General features: G+C 44.4%; 1 protein-coding gene across 1 annotated transcript in view; it reads right to left on the bottom strand.

The window, feature by feature from the left end:
- NLRC3 (NLR family CARD domain containing 3) overlaps positions 1-26397 on the bottom strand; it is a 425619-nt gene that overhangs the window by 254922 nt on the left and 144300 nt on the right. Inside the window, exons 4-5 of the mRNA XM_069646866.1 lie at positions 12315-12398; positions 4302-4385 (exon numbers count right to left, since the gene is read on the bottom strand). Coding sequence (XP_069502967.1) covers positions 4302-4385; positions 12315-12398 — 168 coding nt within the window. The remainder of the gene's footprint in view (positions 1-4301; positions 4386-12314; positions 12399-26397) is intronic.

Below are 26397 nucleotides of genomic sequence, written 5' to 3'. Positions count from 1 at the left end.
TACACTCACAGAGCGCGGTTGCACAGACTAAAAACCTTACAGGCCCCAAGTGCAGGAATCCAAAACCAAACAACTCTATGGGCCTCATTCCGAGTATGGAGGTAGTCATGGCGCAATTTGCGCCATGACTACCTCCCATACCGGGTCCGACTCCGACCTGGTTCAATGGGGACTTACCGGTCCATTCCGACCATAGAGGGACCGGTAAATCCCCATTGAAAAAGGCAATCCCCATTCCCATTTGAGCCCCCATAGGGCTCAATGGGAATGGGGAGGGAGCTAATAACGGTACAGATATTTGCTCCCTGGACCCTATGCGGCTCCCGCTAAGGGACCTCGGAATAGGGCGCAAAGGGATTACCGGCACCGATGTCCTTAACGGTGCCCGGTATCCCTTTGCGCCCAGGTCGGAATGAGGCCCTATGACACTTATCGGGGCTGCAAGTTCACTCTCCCCATCAGTATCCACCCACTGCCCAGTGGCGATGACTTAGGATCCTCGGCCCCCAACTAGCGAGATTCTAGCATGTACATTTACTTATTTTACTGACATGCTGACACCTAATTATTGCTGCTGTTTTATGAATGTAGGTTTTTTATCAGATGGTGTTACATTTTTTTAATACATCTGTAGTTAATTGTGTATTTATGATTGTTATTAAGACATTTTATTGTGTTTTGTTGTTGTATAACTTGATGGTTTCTTAATGGTTTCTTACACTGAATAAAAGTATGTTTGACGATGAGAAGCAAACTGCTGCACGATGGCTTTCTGATCTCTCTGTAATTCTTAAATTAGGTCACTCTAACACAGTTAACAATCAAACATATTCTCAATGGTCGTTTTTCTCTAACTTCATTCTTCATCTGGCGTTTACAATACAGGACCTTTCCCTCAAAGAGCAGCCTCTGATGCATGTAGTTCTTGTTCCCCATCACCGATAGGCCTAAAGGCACATTAAATACACCCCTGCACTTTCTCCAAGGTGGGTGTGGCAGCAGATGCAAATGCAGTGTCCATGTGCAAGGTTTTGATCATACCAATGTGGTGCATTATCCACTGCCCTGTAATGGAGGCACTGAATGCCATCCCCAAGAGGGTGTTGGGCACATGGTGATGTATGGTACAGTACTGTGCTGTGCTTAGGTTTATGTACTCTTGTGCGGTCATCATTGATCGCTGCATTGGTAGTGTTGAGGTTTGAACACTCAACTTAGAAAAGGGAGCAGCCTGGAAGCCATGTTCGAATGTCTCCTGCAATGGCTTTTGTGAAGGTCCTAAAATTAGCCATAGTAGCTGACATTTAAAGCAAAATTCTATGAAGAACGTGATCAGCTGTGCAAAGCATAATTTTACATCTTAAACAAAGTGAGGCCCCACAAGAGATGAGCCACATAGCAAGGTATGCAACAGAAAAGCAGCACATGGACATGTGTCTGCCAGGAACGGTGAGGCACTGAAGAGTCAGCAATCTTCTTTAATGTTTTACTTTCAGGAGGCAATCGGCCTCACAGCTTTTGTTACAGTGGGGATATGCCACTAGCTGTTTGAGGGATAGCTGGCGGTAGTACAAAGAGGGACTGGAGTGCTCAGGTGCAGAACCCCTAGATAACACGTGTTTTTTTCTGAGGCCCGAGGTTTGCCACTACAAACAGTAGGACACGGTTTCATTAAAAACACTGTTTGAATGAAATGTATGGTAATGTTTGTACAGCCAATCTAGGGTCAGAGAAAAACTTTGTCCACGTCCAGCTAAATGTGTTATGTGATTTGTTTAGTACATGATGTCCCATGGTGTAATTTGACACCACCCATCCACACCTTAAACCATGGACAATTATCCCACAAAAGTGACCGAGATACTGATGGATTAAAATGCGTGTAAATGATTGGCCGAATGCAATCTTACAAATGGGCAAGTGCAATATAAGAAGAGATAAATGAAGGGGTCGATTACAGGGAGGAGCAGAGGAGAGGGCTTTGGAGGTGGATGGAGGAGAGGCCGGGGCTGGGAAAAGGAAAACGAGGAGTAGAACTGGATCAGAGGAGTGGGAAGCTGGTGTAGAGGAAGTTGTTAGGAGAGCTGTGTAGGAGGAGGGGAAGAGTTGAAAGAGGAGTGTACTTTCTTTTGGGCTTTTGAAAGTCAACCCCAAGAGGAGAAATCCAGACATGTGTTTGTTTTGTTGATTCCCCTAAGAAGATAGCCTGTTTTAGATTGAACCTAAAGCCTTTTGTCTAAACCACTGAGAATGAAAAACCTTTAAACAGCATTCTGTGTCTCCATGTCTCCCTGATTCCCACTCAGCTTCATAAGCGGCCGCAAGGCCACTTTGCAGGGATGTTACTGTTCTTCTGGTACAGGTTAAGATGAAAGATAAATGCAAAGTGGCTGCATGGGTTACTTTAAAATAGTAGGTTATGCATTGAAACATACCTTACATATGATCTTCTGCCCTGAAAAGTGTGCTGATGTCCCTGCTTATGTGTTGAGGTACATACTGGCATCCTGTAACCCTATTACTTGGGCTCATGAAGGTTGCACACAGCGGTAAATTACAAATGCCCATGCCACAATGTTCTGTAATGTGTCATCTTATCTTTTCACATTTATTCAATGATATTGTACCAGCTAAAAGCGCCAGCCCACCCCAGCAATACCACCATTGTGTCAGGCATTTTAAACTCCCCTTTGGCTGTCAGAGTAACAGTGTAGAGCATCCTGATGCGGAACACTCATGCAGTATTTGTCCCTTCCTACATATGCATTTCCGGTCTGCCTATGCTGTGACATCTACAACCTAGAGAGGAGGGCCTGAGCTGAGAACCTCAGGATTTTAGGAATCCTGGATAAATCAGAAGGAAAAGACCCAAGGAGTCTCATCCAGAAGACTGAGGGCAAAGACTCCAAGCTGGAGACTCTGACATTAAAGCATGGATGAAAAAGGAATATAGACTCTACAAGGAAACCAGGAGGTGGTGGCATGGTCCTTACTGCACAGAGTTCCTGAAATGTGTGGGTGCATGCTGGTAGCCAGATTTGTATATGGTCTTTCTCCTTTTGTAATGGCTTGGCAGGCAAAGAGCAGCGGTCTGGAGGGTTGCCCAGAGCAATGCCAGAGATTAAGATTCATTATAAACCTTCCAGACATAACCTCTTGTTTTTCTGAACCCAATGTATGCAGCATAACCTATCTCCACACAGTATCCTGTGCAGGTGCATCCACCAGTTCCTTAGGAGCTTTGGTGGGAACTAGGAACTCTGGTCTCCAAGTAGCTCTCCCTCACCCAGTGACTTCAACAGAAGGAGAGTACTCCAGTGACAGACTCTCATGGGGATCTTTGTACCTTGGCTGTCGGGTGCCTGCTCTCCATATTTGGCAACAAAGCCTGCATCAGTCAAAATACTTTATGTGGGACTTTCCAACATTCCATAAAACTACACACAGTATGAATGTATACATTATAATAATATGACAAATTAGCCTGCATGATCTCACAGCAGGCCGCAACGCTTTCTTAGACGTATGGCACCCACAAGGCTGCCAGGCACACCCCTGTAGTCACAGAGATTGGTCCCCTCATGCAGGGCAAATGGAAGGTCTAGCATGGAGCCATGGCAATGCATCCTTCAGGAACAGCCAGCCAACAGAGCAGGAGGAAAGACATGCAGGCAGACAGAGGAACATTCACTACAGGAGGTAATCGTATAGGAAGCGGAAGAGCCAGGCAGAGAGGCAAAGCAGCCATGGCATTAGGCCAAACACAGCTTTCCTCCAGGGACTGTAGGTTTTGTAAGGATAAGGGAGCAATTGAAACACTAGAACTTCTACTTTTAAGCTGTCCTCAAACACAGATGTAAAAATGTTCTCCCGTTAGCAGAACGAAGAGTGTATAAGAGTCTTTCTGGGCCCAGATACTGGTCGGAAGGCACATTTCTTTGACCCTGGCAACACTACACTGTATTCAGGATGATTTGGGGTATTTCATCTAGGTTGGTCGGTTTTATGCCATTGGAGTGTATTGATTTGCTGTTTTATCGTTTGTGTGTTTGTTCAGCAATTTTATTGTTATTTTTGTTTAAATATTTGGTTGTAATTTGTGGAGTTTTCTTTTCTCTCTTTGTTTGTATACATTTGTGTGGGGCCATCTTGTAAGCATAGGCCCGTTGCTTCATTTGTTAAAGGAAACACAATCCTTGAGGCAAAGTAAGTCTAACAAGGACCCTGTGCATCTGTGACCTCAGGAACAGCAACACAACAGGTGAAGAAGGTGGCGTGATATAAGGCATGAGAATGCTTACCTTAGAGACCGCAGGGTCAGGTTGATCTTCAGCATGTCTGCCAATGCGGCCGCCCCTTTGGATCCGATGGCGTTACTGTGTAAACTGCAAGAAAGAGGCACACATCATATATAAGGTTGAGACAGTGCATGGAGTTCGCAGGACATTTAAGACCTAGTATGTTAGAAGCCCCCCAAAAGTCTTCATATTCAGTTAGTTATGGATAACCTGTGACCCCCATAAACTTCGCTATTTCCAAATCCAAGACTAGGACTGGAGTATCTCAAAGTTCCCGCCAGTAAATAAAAAAAATGAAAGCGCTGGTGCGCCACCACAACATTGCATACATAAGGATCCTTAATCATCCTGCTTCTCATTAGGTTTTTTGAAGAAAATTGCTGTGAGTTTACAAATAATTCACACCATTCCCTTTGGGTGGCAAAGTGTGCTGCCAGAGTGTGTGTGAATGGTAGATGATGGCCCCCTGTGTCTCCACCTCTCTGCCCCCAGGTTTGCCCACATCACATGGGTGGGTAGAGGCCAAGCTGTAAGCAGCGGAGAAGGGGGTGACTGGATTGCATAGCTGCTTTGTGATCTTGGCCAAACACCAGATGTGTTATGCCATGCAACATTTGTAAAGTGCCCCTCTGCAAGGTGGGCATATAGGGGGGAGGACCAGAGGCCTGGGGCCTATGGGGCACCACCTGCTCAGCGATGCAATCCTACTCCTAACCTGCAAAGAGCCCTCCAGGGAAGCCATGCTTTTATTGACCAATAGATGTACTATGTGGCAGGTAGAGAAAGGGCCTCCACAGTGCAGCCTCAGGTATGAAGTGTTGTCAGAAACAGAGAGCACCAGTGTGAGGGTGGGTTTGCCAGTGATACTGCATATGCAGCAAATGTGCGCTTCTTACAGAATGCAGTCTGTGGGTTCGCTCGCAGACCTCGAGAATTTCTCCTTGTGCACCCCAAAGGTCTTGTGGTCTATGGACTCATGCCGCTGTTCATAATAGGGAACATATCGCTGAGCAAGAACTCGCCTTTCTTCACTTATGTATTTGGGACTATTTAGCAAATGTTTCTTTTGCAGAGCGAGATGATGATGATCCTGATGTGTCACAAATGTCTCCCTCAACTGGTCTGTGAAGACATGTGCCTGTCCATCGGACATGCATGTCATTGCATGCTTCCACTTCAACTCGTGGAGTTGTTTTATCTTGATAAATTGCATCCGGGAGTCTTGCACTATAGGACTAAAGTCAGGATACAACAAGACGGTTCCGTTTTGATAGTGTAGTTATCTGTCTTGGCAGATGCTCCCGGAGTAGACGTTGCCGCCAGAGACAAGTGTGCCCTTTCCACAAAAAAATCCAAGGACGCAGGAGGGTTGACAAGGAGGACATGTTATGGAGGACATTCTTCATGAGTGTTTCCATCTTCCTTGGTATCGGTTTGCAGACTCTGGCAGACTGAACAGACGCAAGTTATTCCTACGAGACCGTGCTTTCAAATCTTCATTCTTGCGGTTCTTTTTTTCGCATCTTGGTGATATGTCTTTTAAGTTATGTGGTTACATCTTTCACAACATTTATTCTGTTTTCTGCCTTGTTAATACGTACTGCAAGTTTCTCCAGTAGAAATATTTACATTGTATGACAGGATATCAATGTATTGGCCATATTATCAGAACTAGCCAAAATGACCAAGCTTAAAAGCCCGAATGTGTGAATTGGCCGAATTTCGGCGTTCAAAAAATTACGAGTGGGTGAAATGTTTGACCAAATCACGCAATCGGTGCTGGGCGCTGCAGGAGTGTCCCCCGCAGCCATCACAAAAAGCCTTTAAAAAAGGTCCCTGTTGCGCTGGATCCCAATCACACAATTGCAGGGACACAAGGTAAGTAAGCGTGTGGGGGTGTGGTGGGGGTTTGGGTGGGTGTAGGTCAAGTTGTAAATGTTCATGGGAGAAAAGACCAAAGATTATTTCCGAAAAAAAATCTGGTCTTTTCTCCCTCGAACATTTGGATCGTGGGCTTTCAACCCAGATCCATATTATCCACGTTTGACTTAAGAGTATGCATTACATCTGCTACCCCGGACATTTCACAACCCGTTTCCTTTTGAGCCCCTTCCTGAACTCGTTCTGAACCACCCATCTTTGTGCCTTTTTTCAGGGTGCAAGGGTGATGAACCCTGCAACATGTCTTAGCTAAAGGGAAGCCCGCAAGGGTTGATGCCACACCTTTTCTTCCTTAATGGTGGCGCTGATCCTCGCCAGGCATCCCGTTAATTAAGAACTCCAGCGATCACCCTTGACTGATCACTACATCTCCTAGTGGTGGCGCCGACCCTCGCTGGGTATCCCTCTAACTATGAGATGCAGCAATCACCTGCTTCATAGCTTGCTTACCTTCGACTCTTCATGGATTACTTATATGGTCAACCCTAGTTGGGCCTTGTGCTCATGAGCTCTCCTTGGTAGTTTGCTTCACTCAACTCCTCCTGGCTGGGGTCCTCTTATATCTAGCCCTGCATGGGCTCCATAGCCTGTTCAGCGCTGCTCAGTAACTTTGCTCAACACCTCCTGGGGTATTCTGATGTCCATCCCTGGGTGGGCTACAGGCCTGTTCAATCCTTCTACCCGCTTCTAAGTTATACAGATTTGTAGCCCAGTATGGGCCTTGCTATGACCTCACCACACTCCTCCCACTCTCAGTACAATGCTGAGAATCTCTCTCCACAGGTCAGGCATCTCTGCTCAGTGCTGCTCCATGGTTCAGACCTGGCTGTGGTCTGTAAGGTTGTGTCTCTCTCATTGTTGGCCCCGTTTCAGGATGGACTGGCTCTGGATGTCTCTTTGGTGGTACATCAACCCGCCACTCCTGGCGGGACCTCAGCTCTTCACTTCAGACTGCACGGGCTCTCTGCAAGTCCCCAAGTGGCAGCATTCTGCAGGCATCTGCGAGTCGCCCTCCACCACATTAACAATGTGGTTCTTCCTTCTTCAGATGAGGGAGGGGCTCCCTGTTCTGCGCAGCCGTTTAGGCCAGCGTTTCTCATGCTATGACTGCTTTGCTCTCTAGTTGCTGGCATCCAGTGGCCTTTGAGTTCTTCTCTTAAAGGCAAGTGACAATACTATTGGTCCTCGTCCACATCAGAAGGCAGTAACAAATACAGGTCAGACACCCAGCCCTCCCCAATAAAGGGGCCCTGTACATGATACCTTTTTCAAACCCCATGTAACCAATAAATATTAAGGACTGAGACGTAATAGAAGGTGTGGAGGGATTGTTATTTAAGCATCCCTTCGCCCCAGAGGGCTGGTTACCCTCAGTGGGATTCCGCTTGCCCTGTCCACTAAGGAGGATATTGCGTAGCTGACTCGCCGCCCTAGTCCTAAAGGGGGTGGCTCCCCTTGGGAACGAGGGACGAATCCAATACTGAAATAACGTTCATGCCTAGTGACAAGAGGCTGAAAAGGATTAGCACCTGGAAAATCTGACAGGAGGAACTGAACAACGTGGCGGAAGAGGAGTCGGAGGGAAGGAGAGGGGAAGGCCTGCCTCTGCTGGAGTGAACAGAGCTAGGTTTACTGCCCTCAGATTAAAGGTTGCAGACAGGGGAAGTAATGATCGTCAGGTTCATGTGGGTAGGAGTGTGAAGAGCAAGCTTATGGGGGGGAGACAAAAAGCTATGCAGTAGACCAATCAGTGATGGGGAAAGCCCTGGCTAGCGGGATAAGGCTACGCCTGGGGAATTTGGTTTGGAGAAGGGGGGGGGGGACAGAGACTAGACAAAACAGAGGGAAACAACATGCAGGATAGAGAACTTCTTATGGCAATGGCAATAGCATGTGGCAAGCAAGAATGTAAACCTTCAGAGTAGCAGCATCTAGAAGGCAGAGGGGCATGGAGAGTGGCAAAGCTAAAGTGTCTATAAGTAGGAACTATTTATCCAGAATACAATGGGCTGAACTTGAAGATACTTTATGACTTACAAGGGTGTACTTGGGTGTACACTGCGAGCCTTTCTGTGGTTGCTATAAGGAGTGGAGGATTAGGAATCCTTCTTACTGTTCTGTCATGATGTGGACTTATGGAGCTACTGAAAGACTGATAAGAAGGCAAGTGCACATCCAGGGAGCACTAGTTCATGCTGTGGTGTTATGAAACCAAGGAGGCTTTAGGATGGCTGTTGAGGTGAGGGAACCATTTGAAGACCGTTGCCAAGTTGAGCAATCAGTAATCAGTAGTCCTTGGTTAGTGTTCACAAATTATGCCGACAGATGTGTACGGATGCCATTGGTAGATGGCTGCTATGTTAAATGAAAGGGTGGTCTTGAGTTAGTAATCATAAATTGTACATTAAATGGATGTGTCAAATGCTGTAGTCTAGGCTTGCATAACATTAACAACAGGTGGGTGGTGAGAAGATAGAAACCTTTACACAAAATAATGCATGGACGTTATTCACTGCGATATGTGATGCCTGCAGGAGGACCACATGAGATGTAGAGCAGAGCATCCTTCATAATGGGGTAGATGAAACAATTAACAATGCCTCCAATTGGGAGTATACGCAAGTCCTCTTTTCCACAATTAACGCAGGCAGTAGGGGAATTGTGGTGAAACATAAAGCACTCTCCACTATTGAGTAAGACGAAGGCTTATAAGGCTGCTCGCCATTTAGTCGAAGTATTATTTTGTTGCCATTATTGCACACACAGGAGATGTGATGAAAAAAAAAAATCAAATGTTGCAGTCCAGTAAGATGAAACCAATTAAATGTAGCCAGTGTATGAAGTTTGTGGAAGTCCTTTTGTATTGTAATTAACTGAGCCAGATGCAGGGAATACAAATTGGTTTCCAAGAAATTATCGGCCTTCGGAGTGCAGCGTGATAGGCCAAAACACAGAGTTGCATGATCAGCATCCTCCTGTGATATTGTCCTTTGAGGAGCATCCCAAAATGTAATTGTGCCTAAGAGACCCACGCATGCAGAAACCAAACTGTAGCAGGGTGAGCATTAGGATACAAGAAGACTCAACCCAATCTGTGATCAAAGAACTATGCTCACCGTTCAAATCAGCGACCATCTAGAAGAATCTTGGGAGAAGGAGCACCTCATTGATGCTCAAAATGTCCCCACAACTCCCTAGAACCCACATGGCTGAAGATGGCTCCTTGTCATCAGGATGATATTCAGGAAGGTGTATGTCTCACAGTCTGGAACAAGCTGTCGGAGGCAATCGGGTCTGCACGTTCCATGTGGGCCTGAACGTTCCATGTGGGCCTCCCCGCAGAGGCACCTGGAGTCATTGTTGGTTAAGACAGCTCCTAATTTTCAGCATCACCTTCGGCAAGGGGTCTGCACTGTAGTTGAGCTCACAATACGGGGGCAAGCATGTCTGGAAGCCGCAGCTGAATCCTGGATAGATGCGGATAGGAGGCGGGGAAGATGGTGGGACATTTGGGTTAGTCTTTTGGAAGATAATCATGACAGGAGTTCCTCAGGGGATCCCAATCTTCTGCCATCTGCACCATTATAAATGTCATCTTTAATTTCAGATTTTTGGTTGGCCCACTGTTCACACTGTGCCCGGCCATAGATTACTATTTATCAGGACAAAGACCTAGTCTTCTTCATTAAAGATATTGGCCACGCCCATTTCTGAATCCCGCCTACCTTTGCCATCCTTTCACAGCAGTCCTCTTTTGCCCCTCATTGGGTCCAAGGGCAGGTGTGCAATTGAGTCTTCTCCGGGGTTTGGCTGGTGAAGATACAAACCCACTATAATCAGAGCCAGACATTGTTCAGGGGAGAAAGGATATATGTTACTGAGTGAGTTTCGGGCCCGTGAGACTGTACATGCGGGGGTGGGTCTGCAGCCGGGTTGTATGCACGTGCTGTCTGGGGGATAGAGGTGAAGGCCAGAATAATGTGCAACTTTCAACGTTGCAAAGACGTTACAATTAAGTCAAAATGCAGTTCTAACTTTAGCTTTTCTCTGAAAGGTACTAGACTACAGGGTAATTTACAAGAGTCAAAAAAAGGGTTACCAGACATTTGATCGAAAAAAATTGGTCGTCTGGACAAATGGTCGAACCAATTTGGTCGAAAACCAAATGGTCGAATTTTATTTTTATTATTTTTACCCTTTTTTTTATGGGGGGGTCCCCCCAACCCCCTTTTTTTCCCTAAGCTACAACCTTAAAAATATATATATAAATTTTAAAAAAATTTGACCATTTGGTTTTCGACGAAATTACGTCGACCAAATGTCCTGTCGACCAATTGTTTTCGATGAAATGTCCGGACACCAAAAAAAGAACAGACAGTGAAGTAGTGTAAAATGTTGGCAGCATCCTGCATGAACATTGCTTCTATATCTGTTAATGCCTTGCAGCCCCCTCACCTTTTATTGCATACTGTGTTGTTTTATCTCCTATGTACATGTGGTAAATTCAGTAGCTCTCTCCCTTTGTATCATCTCTGTTGCATCACCAGAACTTAGTTCTGCAACAAAATGGCCACTGTTTGTGCCCTCCTTCCTCTGCGCATGTTTTACAATCTCATACATGACCATAATGCTTGTTGGGCAAAGCCCTCTCTCCAATGGAGCCTCTATGGTGCAGTCACTCAAGCAGGCCTGGGTATCGAATGGAGTTCTAATGCACTGTCATACCTTATTTCTTTTCCATATCACTCGCCTGGTTTCTTGCCTTACGTTGACCCCACCCTACTGCCCCCACCTCCCTTTCTCCTACCTCTCCCTCTTGTAACCCTATAGCGCATTGAAGTGGCCTGCAGGCAGGGTTGCCTGGTATTCAAGAAAAGTGCATGCAAGTGGACACAGGATTTACGTGATCCGACCGCGACTGATTTTTCCACGGCCGGAATGTTTGCATGTGAAATGTACTAACCACAAAAGGTTCGTACATTTCCCATGCAAACACACATTCAAAACCCCTACATACCCACACCCCCACACACCCCCTCAACACCCCAAACATAAACAAACCCTACCTACCTTTTCTTCAGACCGTGTCCCTTCGACACATGTTCCCTTTCACTTCTGTGATCGGCAACCGGCACCGCCGGGTCCTTTTCTTATTTTTTTTCGGGAGCTGCAGGGGTTTTCCCCCGCAACCCCTGCTCACTATACTATAAAGTATAGTGAGTGGGGTGTTGCGGCGGACACCCCCACAGCCCCTGTTTTTTTTTTCCAGGTGTGCTGCGGGGGTGTCCCCTGCAACACCCCGCTCACTATAGCACACATATTTTGTATATATATTTACCTACAACGCTACCACCAAAGGTTCGAGCATTTGGTGTTCGAACCTTTGGTGGTAGCTTTTTTCTGACTTTTTGTACGGTCTGACCTTTTTTTTCGGTCCAAACGTACAATTCCTGTACACACACACGCTATCATTTGTCTGACCGCGTTGCAAGGGAAGATACAGTGGGCCTGATACACAAAAGCATATTTAAATGGGAGAATGCTTTGTAAATATGGCCCAGTAGCTCCCCAGCCTGTCTATTGGTAAGGAAATGCTCTGCTGTAAACTCATTAGTTCATCAGTGATTGTAGGTTTTATTGTGTAATGATTGCGTGCGCTGTGTGCTCTATGAGCTCCTTGTGACTTCTCGTTCTGGACAGGGTACCTCTCCTTCTCATCCTCTCAGTGGTGCCTTCTCCTGAGCTCAGCAGCTGGTCATTAGACTCCGACCAGCTCTACACTAAACTTCTATCACACACACGACACCATGCGCTGCCCAGGTCCCTAAAGACGTCACTAGCCATTCCCGACTTTGTCCCAAACCACACACTGACAGGAAAATAGGTTTCCCTCCAGTGTTATGCCTCTGTTTGTAGACTCAGGAAAGGCTGCGTAGTGTTCTGGAATGTTCCATTTCGTGTAACAAGACACAATGATATTTTTGTATTCACAGTAGCCCCCTTCCTTGCAATGAGTATCGAGATGTGCACCACCGGGGAGGAGAAGGCAAGAGAGGGGAGGCAAATCATTCTTACTTGAGCACAGCAATGCTCCTGTTCACCATGAGGGATCTTGCCAGGGCCTTGGCTCCCTTGTTACCAATCTCATTTTCGGCCAGGCTGGAGAAAAGAAAAAGAAACAGTTACTTTTCAGTGGACAACGAGTGGCTGTCCAGGGTTCAGTGCAGAGACCTGATGAATAACACATTGCACTAAACATAGGACTATTGAACAGCTATGGCTTATTTTGATACTGGTTCTTAATTGCAGACGGACCAAAACACCACCCTCTTGAACACAACGAGCAAATAACATTTGCCTGCAATCACGACCTCACTTTCTGCCTCCATGTGCCGTCCTAACCCAGTTAGAAGAAATCACACTACTGAAAACACATCTCAAGGGTGCCAACACATGCACGCACCATCACCCTGTTCTCCCCCCAATCCACCTCTTCAGTGATCCCACTCCCTGCTTCGTGCATCCTTCTCCACCCCTTTCACTCTTTTTCCTTCTGGCTCCAGGTCTCCCAATTTGGGTGCTGGCGATGTATGGAATTCTTCAGATAAACCTTGTCGACAACTGCGGTGGGATAGCTGGTTATTGGGATTTTGATTTTGGGAAAAATACAAAGCCTTTGCCAGTAAGACGCCTAATGGACATTCTTTTGACACAGTGTCCCTGAAAAATAGCGTTTAGGTCCTTGATCATAATTGCCTCATTCAATTCTTTTTAAATTGCTGAATTTTGAATAGGGAAAAGGTCCTGGAGAAATTGAAATTGAAGGGTACCACCCGTCCTGAATTGTTTTTATGGTTTTGCGTGTGTTCATTTATTACTTTAATTTCAATAAGTTGCTCTGGTTTAAAATGTTTACTTTTTTTAAAATAATTGCAGACAATGAATATGGTGCCCAATGATTCCCATAGAGATTTTGGAATGCATCAGCAATTAGTGGGCCAGCAAAGTCGATGAAATCCTCTCACTCTGACTTGTAAGACCTTATTGATGATATTTTGGTTTGAAGATTAGTTTTATTTAAATTTCGAATATTTATATGTATTTTACTTGTTTACATCTTGCAACGTAACTTTGTCTTTTCAGATGTCGTTCCATCTGATCTGACGATTCAGCATGTTTTTCAACGAATATACTCCAAGTACTTTCAGATGAATATCGGCATCTAACATCAGAATGCCATTCAAATTGATTGGGTTCTTGTGGGTGCTACTGTATTGCTACTGCTACTATGTTTCTGCGTGCCTCCACTTGAAGGAACCTTTGGAATGAGGCTACATTTCGAAGAGATTTGGTTTAGCTTTGACATCTTGCTCTTATATTTATTCTGATTCTATTCGGTGCAAACATCATTGGTTTATGCTTGGAAAGCGAGTGGGCAATTTCCTTGAAAAAAACAATCATAATGCTGTATTGCTGTTTGAAATATTTAGACAAATACACCTTTTGAAATAATAGTGTTCTGCAAAATAGGTGTGTCGCTCTTTCAGTAAATACTCGTTGTGTAAATGCCTGGTGAACATATTGGGCTTTGACTCCTTAAGTGCTGAGGGCAAGTATGTTTTTCTTGAATTCCCATAAGGAACCACTGTAGGCTCCACCTGCTTCCTCGGTTAAGTGGTTTCAAATTGAACTATCCACATGTTACCCATTTTGTCCCCAAAACAGACTTTTCAGAAGTTTGTGGGTGCTTCAAGCAGAGAGATTCGGGCTGAAAAGTAGAGCTAGTGCGGCATGGTTCAATTTCAGACTCATCCTTGTGTGGTCAGTCACACAAGATAAGTTTAGACGATGTAGTTGAGGGAGAGGCAGAACATGTATAGGATTTGAGGGAGGGGTAGAAATTAAAATAGCATTTAGTCGAGGGAGAGGTAGAAAGCTAAAAGAGGATATGCCATTTTTGCGACCAAACTTTACCCTGCATGAAACATGAGAAATGGACAAAGATGTCAGATTGAGGAGAATAGGATGACAGTATTGTTTGGATGCAGTGACATTCAGGTGACAATTCAGCACCTACAATTAAGTTGCCATTCTTGTGAGGCCTGCCATTGCACAGGCATGCTACCTAAAGAGAAAGATCTTAGAATTCCTTTTGCCAATGGAAAGCCTTAGAAATCTTTATAGTTAGGAAAGCTTAGTCAGAGTCTGTAGCTGAGAGTGGCATATTTGTATGGCCAGTCTACATACTTGTTGTTTGCATAGAAACATAATTAGAATTCATGGGAGGCAGGAAGAGATTATTTTCAATGGCTGTAACTGAGTTCGTCATCTCAGTAACTTGGAGGATAGAGCCTCAATGACCACATTGCATGACATACACAAACAGGCCACTGCTTGTCAGATCGAAAAGGAAAGGTTGACATAATTGTGAGGATGCAGTGCTATGCATTCAGATTCCATGTAGTGTCTATAGCTAAGTGTGCTGTCTTTGTATGGCCAGTCCACATACATACACCTTGCATGGAAATGTCTTAGAATTAATTTTGCAAATGAAGTCTTAGAAATCTTTTTCCCAATGAAACGTCTTAAGAAAGAGTGTATTCAGTGGCCGTAATTGAGATTGTTGTCTTTTGTTGCCAGTCCAGACACACCTCGATTATGTAGAAAAGGTGCTGAAATAAGAGAATTAAAGGTTTTCAAAATCATTTTGGCAATGAAAAGTCAGAAGTCTTTTTAAGACAAGAGAGTGCATTCACTGGGTTGAACTGAGTTTGTTGACATTTTTTGACCAGTTCTCATGCTTCTTGCTTGTATTGAAAAGTGGGAGACATCTTTGGAGGCAAGAGGAGAGTATATTCAGTAGCTGTAACTAAGTGTGCCATCTTTTTGTGGCCTGTTGACATTCATGTTGCTTTTGTAGAAAAGTCTTAAAATTCCTATGAGACAGAAGGGCATTATATTCAGTATCTGTGGCGAGTGCATCATTTGTTTTGTAGCCAGTAGACATACTTCTTGTTTTCATTAAAAAGTCTTAGAATTCTTTGAGGCAGGAAGAGATTCTATTCAGAATCTGTAATTGAGTGTGTCATTTTTTGTGTGGAAAGTCCACAAATGTGTTGTTTGCATACAAAAGTCTTAGAATTCTTTGGAAGTAGTAGGAGTAATCAGTGGCTGTAACTGAGTGTGTCACAGTGTGTGACCAGTCTGAAAAATTGCATCTCAAAATCCTAGAATTCTATAGAGGCATGATATTATTACATTCCCGAGCCAAACTCCGAATTTGGTGGTATTCCTGCAGAAATACAGCAACATTCAGTGGAAGTGGAAGGCAGGCCAAAATGGGGAGGGCCATGTGGGAGATCCCAGGCATAGCCACAGTTTTGGGCCAGGGAATTAACAGAGCCCGGTGAGGTGTGTGTTGTGTATGTGGACTGAGTTCCCCCTTGAAATGACATGCAGGCTACACAGAAATGTGGGAACACAAATGGAGGCATCAAAGTCTTTGCAGATATCAGGAAACTAATTTATTACAGACAGAGAATTAGACTCATTGCCAGCAAAGTAATTTAGGCATACTAAGCATGGATGATTGTCTGCACCGGGCTGCGGACACAGGGCAGGGCATTGATGGCAGGCAAACTGGCAAGGCACACCCAGAGGAAGTGAGAGAAAGAGAGCAGCAAGAGAGGGAGCAAGAGAAAGAGAACGAGAGAACGAGAAAGAAAGAGAGAGCAAAAGAGTCAGAGGGAGAGCAAGAGAGTGAGAGAGAGCGAGAAAGAAAGACACTGAGAAAGAGAGGCGCAGAGAGAGTGGGTGGCACTGAGAGAGAGAGAGACTGTGACAGAGAAAGGGAGAGACAGAGAGAGAGAGAGACAGAGAGAGAGAGAGAGAGAGAGAGAGAGAGAGAAAGTGAGGCAGTGGAGAGCAGGTGGAGGAGAAGAGGGCACAAGAGGAAAGAAAGGGGAGTAGGCCAGACTGGGAGAAGTGTACCTGCTAAGGGCCTCTTGAATTCCTCTGCCCCAACTCACTCGTCCAGCACAGACTGCCACCAAAAAGACTGAGCCATGATTCTCTGTCCACTTATAAGGCTGTTGCTCTGCCCCAGCAAAGAGCCTGCCCCCTCCCACCTCCCTTCATGGATACAATCATTCCCAGGGTCCAAGTGACAGGGAAAAGGACAGGAATTCACAGGGTGTCACAGTTCCCCCTCCACAGCTGTCCCAGGAAGGGGATGAAGGGACCAAGGAGGAAGGGATCACAGACAGGACAGGGGAGCAAACATCCCAAGATGGACACAATGGTTCCCACACAGCTGTACAAGGGTCCAGAGGGGCTGGTGACAGGAAGAGGGGGAAAGTAAGCAAACATTCAGTGACAACAGCCAAGGAAGGAGATGGAAGGGCTCACCCACCTGTGTGGTGACTGCAGCTGTTATCATGAGTCCAAGGAGGAAGGGGGCAAGGATCACAGGGTGTAGGTGACAACATATCAGACCCCAGGATTTTACACTGGAATTGGAGGCAGGTGAGCACCCTCCCGAGGGGAGGGGAACAGTTTATGAGAAAGAGATGCCATGATGAGCAAGGCTGTCCAATTGACACAAAGTAGGGGGCGGGAGGAGGTTATAGGCTGGCTGTAAAACTGGCAGCTGTTAGCTGGCGCCTGGGGTGGGAAATACAGTGGTGAAATGAAAAGTCATGCAAGACATTGAAATGCAACAATCCCCTGTGTCTGGGCCAGTGCAGTGACCTACAGTGCAATATGAAAATACATTTGTGGAAATGAAAATGTATGCAATATGTTCAAATGCACCAACTGACATGCAATACATTAAAATACATTTAAATGAAACACGTGACCTATATGAGAAACACAGGTACCCACCCTGGAGATAGACATGTTCACAATTCAGTTACCATTACCACCCGTGACAATCTGGAAGATTCTGCCAGATTATAAATGGCAGCAAGGCATTCTTAAGTGGAGACAATAGGACTCCATGGGGATTTTGTAGGATTAATTGCAGCCGTTAATTCCACATCGTGTTAAATGTTTTATACTCAAAATTTAGCGAAGCAGTAAAAGTGGCAGTGAATCTGCTTCTGCCAAAAAATGGTACTAATGGATTTACCACTATTTTACCACACTGCCAAGCTTTCAATGAAGCCCAGTGTCTTTAAGTGAGAGCATCTTCTTTTTTTGGCAACGCCTCATATTTCAGCGGTATAACCTTATAACTACACAACTCAAAGCTACTTCTAAATGTGTACAACAATTACCACCAGATAATCTAATCGACACTTTCTACAAAGTGGTCACGCAAGCAATACATCATACGGACGACACTTAAAATAAATCAGCAAAACATAAAGAGTCACAGAATTTGGACCCTAATGAATAGAGAGCTCTACACACACCTAGGAAAGATGATACTATTAACAGGATGCAAAATGTCCACTCGCCACTCACGAATGGCGAGTGGAAATTGGACGGGGGCGAGCTCCTGCTTTGCATTACACTTCTCCAGCAATTATCTGTTCGCTGGAGAGAATGCCAGTGGAGCGACAGGGAACAAAAACGAATTTGCCAACAATTCGGTGCCATTTTCCGAGGATCCAACTGTATCCCTCTCTCATTATCTTCTAATCGCCTGTCAGTACATACCGGACTGCATCTCGCGCATGCTCAAGGACCTCCGGCCGCTTCCTCTCCCGGCCTGCATCCAGTTCAAGTGCCTGTGCATGACTGGTTATTGCAGAGTTTCTCTCTGCCGCCTGTCTTTCTTTCTGGCTGTGTTTCTCTCTGCCTGTCTTTCTTTCTGTATTGCTCTTATTCCCTGCCTGTCTTTCTTACAGTATTTGTCTCTGCCGGTCTCTCTTTCCTGTTCTTTCGCTCTCCCAAGCATCTCTTTTGCTCTCTTTCTGCCAATATCTTTCTCTCCCTTTCATCTCTTCCTATGCCCATCTTTCTCCTGTGTGTGTCTTGTTTCTCACAGTCTCCACCTGTCTCTGATCTCTGTGCTCTATCTTGACCACTCCACTCCCTTTGCAGGTCCCAGCCGGGTCATGAGGCTGCCTGCGCAGGAGGCACGCTCTCTGAATTATATGAAGGAGGATTCGGAGTGTCATTCTCTGTTCCACCTCTGTCCTTCTCCCGTTCTCTTTGTCTCTCGTCGCTGCCCTCTTTTCTCTCTCCTCTCCCCGTTTTTCCTTTTCCTCTCTCTTCTCATCGCGTGCAGGTTTCTCTCTCCCTCTTCAAGTGTCTGTCTCTTTCTCTTCTCCGCATCGCTCTTTCACTCAATCCTTTTCTCCATGTTTCTGTCTCTGCATCTTTGGTATTACCCCTCGCTTGCTCTCTCTCTCTCTCATCATCATTGCTCTCTACATTCTGTCTCTAATCTGTGCACTATTTCCTTACTTCTATCCGATATTCAGTCAATCTCTTCTTTCTGCATGTCTTTCATTATACTTTTCCGAGTCTCTGCTGTCTGTCTTTCTCTTTTCTCTGCGCATCTCTTGTACCCACCTCACTGTTTCCTCTCTGCGTGTCCCTCTTCTGTGTTTTGCTACCTTGTCATGTCTCTGCCTTTGCCTGTCTCTTTCCGTTCTCGCTCTCGCCTCTGTCCCTCGCTTTCCCGCCTTTCTGCATTCTTCTCGCTCCTTTTCTCCTCAGTCCCTCTTCCCTCCCTTTCCTGTCTTTCTTACGTCTTGTTCTCTCCTCTGCTTCCCACTTTTCCCACTCCTTACTTTCTTTTTTGTCTCTGTTTCTTTATCCATTACTGTGCCGAATCCCCCAGTCTCTGGAGCCTGAAGACCCCGCCGGCCTGAGATGTAGTTCACTGATGGAGATATACAATAAGGAAGTGTAGAGAATTGGGGGGAGTGAGTGTGGAGGAGTGGAGAGTTCTCCCCAACGTTATCTCTTGAATTGAGTTTCATTTAAGAATCCAGGAACAGTGTCAGTGAGACAGAGGACAAGTAGCCAATGGACTGACTTACTGGAAGTACTTTTCCTTACTCATTGCTCAATCCCTCAGTGGATATCAGTCCAGTGACTACTTGTCCTCTTTGTCTCATTTTAAAAGACTCTTTCTCCTGGCACTTCCTGCTAATATGTAAGCCAACGAACTGTGGGGTGATGAAGACAGTCCAGGGAGAAAGGGCTCAGAAATAATGAAGGGGGTGAGCAATGAAGTTTGCAGAACTATATTTAATCAAAGCATACAATAAATGACTGCCCTTCACAATTGTAGTGCTCGCTTTTTACACCTACCTACAGTGTACATGTTAAGAACTACAGATCATTACGCTTCACTTTCAGGGACAATGATCTCTATTACCATCAAAGAAGCTGATAATGGTGGAAATGTGGTATTACTAAATAAATCAGATTATATTACAATGGCCATTGAACATTTTAGTACACCAGAATGCTACCGCAAATTACAGCACAACTGCAACAGAGAAACAAATGTCAATTGTCAATACAATAATTTCTATATGGTACAGACAGGTACTACAAAAAAATGAGGACAAGACATTTCTCAACAATAATTGACCCACAATACTCACAATCTAAGGTTCACAAGATATATACAAAATTTCCGACAGTCAGACCAATCATCAGTGGTATCGGTTGGATTACGGAAAGTTTTTCGAAATGGATAGACCAATACTTACAACCTAAATGCTTAAACCTGACTCCTATATTTGTGACACAATGCACATTTTACACAAGCTGGACCAACTGGAATGATCAGGCATCTACACATTTGTCACTTTTGACATAATGTCACTCTATACGTCTATCACACATGAGCTGGTGCTGGAATCTCTTGATTATTTTTTGCCCAACAAATTACAGGACACAATGATTAAGGAGATGCTTATCTTTACATTGGAAAACAATATATTTTTATTTGACAATGATTGTTACCAACAAACCTAAGGTGGATATTTTGAAGCCGCACATGTGATGGCACCCAATAAATACGTTCAACATATCAAACATTGGAATTGCTATTTAGGTGGCTTTCTGGTGGTGTGCAATGGTAGTGAAGAAGAGCTCAAAGAATTTACTCAACACAAACTTTAGAAAATTAAAAATAACTTTGACAGAACAACACAGCAAAACACACACACACACACTTTCTTGATTCAGAAATCTATATTATCAACAAAGTCTTGCATACAGACTTTTACTTCCAGACATTAAGAAGTACTATTGGGCATCCCAGTTACTGGCAGCAAATGAATGGGTGTTTGATGATTTGGGTATGGCACAGAAGGAGGCGATAGGAGATCAACCCCTATACAGGTGCTATACAGAAACCCACAAAGACTTTACCTACCACAACTAGGTCATTGCACACTCGAAGTACGGAGAGCAGTGATGAGGGCAATGGGCTGGGGGGAGGGAGGTAACGTTGGACGCACCTATCTGGGAAAATCTGGATCTGCCTGAAATTGGGAAAATGGGGATGCAGATTAAATGATTGAATCTAGGGATCAGGCAGGTCGGGCACATCATTGACCAGCAACAAGTGGCATCTTTTACAGACCTTGCAGACAGGTATGGTCTAACAGAAAGAGACCAATTTACATACTTATGCCTGAAAAACACAGTACAGCATGAGTGCAGAGATAACTGGGATATTCCGGGATGCTCCCCATTAGAAACAAACTTGTTAGAGGGGAAAATAACAGGGAAAGATATATTACCATACCAGGTGATCAACAACTTCACCTAACTGCCCTTCACTAAGCTGATGGAAAAATGGGAAGGGGTTCAAGGTGCATTGGAAGGAGAGGATTGGCTGGAGGCATTGGGGTTGTCTAGGGAAGCTTGTATATCCTGTGGGATATTTTTACCCATCCCAATGTGCTCCACTGCATCACTTTACAAATGGGGTAAGAAACAGCCAAAATTGATGTGCTAACCCCTGTGCGCGCAAAAATCTGCAAAACTGCATTTGGGTCACAACCACAAAATGCTGCACACCCTGCAACACATAGTCAAGGTGGGGGTGAAAACAGAATTCTCACTACAGGAGCATGCCAGTGGGTTCTGTTACATTCAATGGAGCAAGGCGGCAGAATTGTCCTGAAAATCGAAAATGCCTTTTAAAATGTAGCTTTGCAACCATCAAAGTGCTGTTTTGGCACTAGATCCAGTGAATCCTTGAGAGTAAAAGGATTACAGATCATCCAGTGTGGCTCAGAGGAGCCGGGCATCATTGACTGACAGCAGCTAAGAAATGTATCTCATGAAAAACCAGCCCAACACCATTTGTTTTCAGTTCCACGGGTAAAATGTGGCTAAAATGGCAACATGTAACAATTTCAACTATGCAGGGAGAAACTCAGAACAAAAGCCTGGATACATGTATGCAGACTGCAAGCAAATCCCAGCACTCAAGGAAAGAACTGGTGCTGAATAAAATGTGTGTGCTGCAGAGGAATATCTGATTTAAAGGACTCAGTAAAGTGCTTTTTCCTGAAGAAAGTGCAAAATCGCCTGTTTAAAAGCATGTTTGGTCGAAAGGCCTAATTCAGTAAGAAATGTCAAAGGATTGCTAAATGTCAAAATCCACCTATAAACTGTGTAATTTTATATGAATTCAAAACCCAGTCCTGAGTTAATTAACTATTTAATTCTGATCTGGCAGCCTGAGCCTGGGAATGGTTGACACCTCACTGCTGGCAGGAAAGAACTAATTGCTGCTGGGAGATTTTCGAATACCCACGACAAAGAACTCATCAGACTTTTGTCTGGGCCCCAGCCGAAGAAATGGCAGGCTTGAACACTCCTCCCCACAGGGGATGGGCAGGAAACTTCCCTCTCCAGGAAGAGGACCCCTACCCTGATCAAAGGAATTTGACAGTTGTTGCCAGTTGAAAGAAAAGTAAAAAAGAAATGCTAAGGTATTTGTGGTTAAATGCCTATTTGTTATTATGCTTTAAAGACTTTTACCTTTGCCAAAAGAAGGAGGATACATCTAAAAGTTGGTAGTTGTAAATCTAATGTTATGCTCTTTCTTTGAAGACGTGATTGAACCCTGTACTGTATAAAGAACAAAAGTTATACAAAAAACTATGGATGCTCCAAATCTAATATTGTATACCCGTTTTCTAGGGGTGATTACACAAATACGTACCGAATTAGGAATTGTTAGGCCAAACCTTTATGATTAAAATTGGCAAAATTCCACAGAAAGACAAAGCCAGACGTGGGAATTGGATGTAAAGGTAACCCACAAAACATATAATGTATGTGTCTGATTTTATTAGAGGGCATAATTATAAAAAAGGTGTATTTGTGGGAAAGTTAAATTTTGGTCCAAATAACTGTGGGAGTTTCCCAAGTCACACCATAAAATATGACAGCCCTTTTTGTCTTCCAACCAGAAAAAGGCAAGTGCCTTTGGCCAATCACAGCCTTGTGGGTGTGGCTAGTAAGTCTTCCCCTACCATAAACTGAGTGATGTCACTTGGCAGGATAAATAAGTGAACCTCACAATACACAGACACACACTGATTTCTGACTACATCCCGATTTCTGCGTGGTGCCCTGTTCCAGAATTCTTCTTCTTGTCCTGATTGCAGACTTCATTGAAAAGCCAAGGCCTCAGCATTTGCTGAACTCTTTTCAGCTAATCCCAAATTCTGAAACGTCCCAAACTTCAGGAAACAATTCTGATCCAGTCTGGCTTGCTACCACTAAGGCTTGCCTGCTGAAACTCGCCATCCTGCTGATCTACAGTGTCCAGTGACCAGAAGGGCCAATCCAATCCAATCCAGTCTGAGGTGCCAGTGCAATTGACCAGAACCGCCCAGCTGATCATCCCGCCAGAAGTGCCCTGCTGTCCGTAGACCCGATCCGTGATGACCAGAACCGGACTGTCCAATCTTAATTTAAAGAGGACTGTAAGTATCAACAGGAATCATAGTAACCCATAGTATATTTGCCTTGTCCTATCCCAATCTATCACCCATTCCCTCTGAGTCCTTGCGCTAGTAATAATTTCTTTCAGGTCCTTTTGTCTTGTGAAATCCCAAACCCTTAGAATCATCCCATGGGTAATCCGACCGAGTCCTCCAAGGCGGACACGGAGGTGCCCGGGTTGGTTTTCTGTGGACCACTCTGGCGCTTACTGTGTTTCAAACTGGTAACCAGCCTGGATAGCTTAGTTTAGAGCATAATTGTCAGAGTAAAAACTGATTTCTGTTTTCATTTTCGCGCCTTTATTTTCAAAAACACTTCTCATTCAAACTTGCATAACTTCCTCAATTTCAACTCTGGGTTAAACCTAAGACCTATAGCTACATCCCTACCCTAAAACCGCATCAAGAACAGTGTCTTTTACCTGTTTTTCTTAAAAATCGCATAGTGAAATTTAGGTAAGAATTTGCATTTTGCAAACATTTTACATGTGTGTTTTCCCATTCAAAGTATTTCTAAACTTCCATTCTGATTCTCAGTGTGTATTGTTGCTTATATGATAGCTTATGTGTGTTAGAATCTTTGTAGTGTTGCTCCCATAGGAATTTAAATAAATTTAAGGATTTTTGCACACTTTTCATTGTTTTTCTCAGCCAAATTTAACTGTCATTTTAAAAGTGTAAAAGTTCCAAAAACGTTTTTTCACTTGTTTGAGGAGGGAAGATTGTATTCAAACCCTATACACCGTTCCTTATTCCTGAATACCTGCTGCTTACTTACATCTGTGTAGAATTGCTCATTTGTGAATTAAGAACTTTGCAGGGGGAAATTTAAGTTGAGTGCTATTTTTCAACAAGCCAAACTGTTCATTTCCATGTGTTTTATCTTCTGTATTGCTATAAGTGAATTCAATTGCATTACCTACTTTCGGATTTGTATTGTCACCACATTGGTGATTGCTCCCCCATATATATTAAAACATATATTTGATTTGGATTTAATAAATAAATAAATAAATACCTTTACCAACCAGCCTGATTCCTGGTTCAGTGTGCCCTGGGGGATATTTTGAGAAGGCTATGATATGAGTGGTATATCACTCAGAATATTGAACCTAGAGACCCGGGTTTATTGCCTGATTGAAATCCTTAACAGATTTGGGGGCTCGTCCGGGATTTTGAGTTTGAGTTACCACTCGTGACATTCTAGCACAACAGACTAACCTGCAGGGTACAGACACCTTGTTTGGTTGGTGTACTATGCTACACTGTACAAGTACCTCTCAAAATAAATACTCCAAAATCAGGCCTGTTTGTAAAAGTAAAAGTAAATGTACCCTAAAATAAGTCAAATAAATTGATATTTCCAAAATGGTTATCCCAGTAGAAATCAATATGGCTAGGGAACACCTCCTGCACAAACTTTTTGTCAGGAGTGAGTGGCCAGAACAGAATGAGCCGATCTGACTGCAGGAAATCAAAGAACAGGTCACTGCCATGGACCTGGTACATGGCAGGACAAGGGCCCATTACACCAAGCTCTTAGTGAACTGTACATGGCCCCAAAAGCGATAGAGGAGCAGAGCAAAATTGGCAAAATAGCAGCCTACCTGTACCTCCACATAGGAGTAATGCAGGAAAAGCATGCTGAGAACATAGTTCTAGCAAGGAATCAAGTGGAAACACTAGAAAGAATCCAGACTGAGCTGGACTCTGCAGAGCAAAGGCTACTGAAGAGCCAAGAATCAGAGATAGAATCCAGATAGTATGTCATAAAATTAAAAGAGGATCTGGCTCTCCAACAGCAAGAGAAGGCAGACCAAGACACCCAATTACAGACACTAAAAGAGGAATGTCAGGAAAGGGTGGACTCTTTACAACATAGTCAACAGAAGTTGGCACAACAATTACATTTCAATAGAGCCTGTGCAGAACAGATGGTCGCCCTACAAGACCAGACAGACAAATTAAAAGAGGAAAATAATACATTAATTATTAAAGACACCCACTCTCAAGAGGAATTTGATGAGGATCACCAGAAATCTAGTGCATTTAAAAAAACAAAGGGATGACTTGGCTGCACAGAGGGGCACTCTAAGTAAGGAGAGGGATGCCTTAGGCCAGGAAGTAAGCCAATTAAAAACCAAGCTAGAGGAAAGAAAGCTGGCCCTCCAGGAGCTCACGGAAGTAAAAACAGAATATGAGAAGCTACTAGAGCACACCAGGCAGGTGGAGGATGCTCTAGAAAAAAAACAACCAGGCCAATGATGCTAAAACTCAGGAGGTGAGTCTCCTGCAGCAGAAATTGGGCCAGTATTTTCAGACCAGGCAGGAAGCGCGCAGAGACAATCAGGCTCTCTGTGAAAAGAATGATGTGCTCCACAAACAGATAGACATGCAAGAGCGAATTATTGAGACCAGTATGGCCCTGATAGAGGAACAAAAGATTCAGATTTTGGCATATCACCAGGGAATCGGGGCTGAAAGATAAGAGATAGTGAGGGACAGAGAAACCCCTGATCCTCACATCAGGACCCCTATCCTCAGGGACTCTAACCCCTTTAATGCAATGAACTCTGCCACCTTCATGTTCACTGACCCATATGAACCAGGGGCCATGGGGGTGGCAGACTTCAACAGAAATGGTAAAAGGGGAATAACAGATCAGCGCCTCCCAGAAATTAATGGGTGGGTGTTTCTATATAGATCCCCAAATGTCAGGGCTAGCCTCTCTCATCAGGAAGACTCCTGTGAGGGGAGAGTCATGGAATTGGATCCTCAAAAATACCACATACCAAAAGATCAGTTTGTAAAATTTGGTGGGGAACTCCAGGAAGTAAAACCCCAAAAAAGTATCCTAAAGGCCTCTTCCCAGCTAGGGCAGTGGGGGTGGTGGGGTACTCTGCCAATCCTGGGAGCAGGGGAGAGTCAAAAGACTATTCTGAGCACCACCGGCATCATGAAACTAGGCCCCCACATTCTGCAAGCCCTTCTGAAGCTCGCAGAATCAGGGAGGGCCTAGAGGATCAGATAGCCGCCTCCAGTAGTAGTGCCTCTGAGTCAGAAGATTAGTGGACGCGGGTGACTAAGACCAAAAAGGCCAACAAAATCAAGAAGGCTATACAAAAAGATCCCCTGTAGCAGATCAAGGCCATTAGGAGTGTTATAACTCCCTATCACAAAAATGCAAAGTATTCAGTTTGGGAACACCTTGAATT

Source organism: Ambystoma mexicanum, chromosome 2q, assembly GCF_040938575.1.
Source record: "Ambystoma mexicanum isolate Mex_15411 chromosome 2q, UKY_AmexF1_1, whole genome shotgun sequence".
Classification (NCBI taxonomy): Eukaryota; Metazoa; Chordata; class Amphibia; order Caudata; family Ambystomatidae; genus Ambystoma; species Ambystoma mexicanum.
Note: the sequence above shows the minus strand (reverse complement) of the source record. Positions and strands in the feature narration are given on the sequence as shown.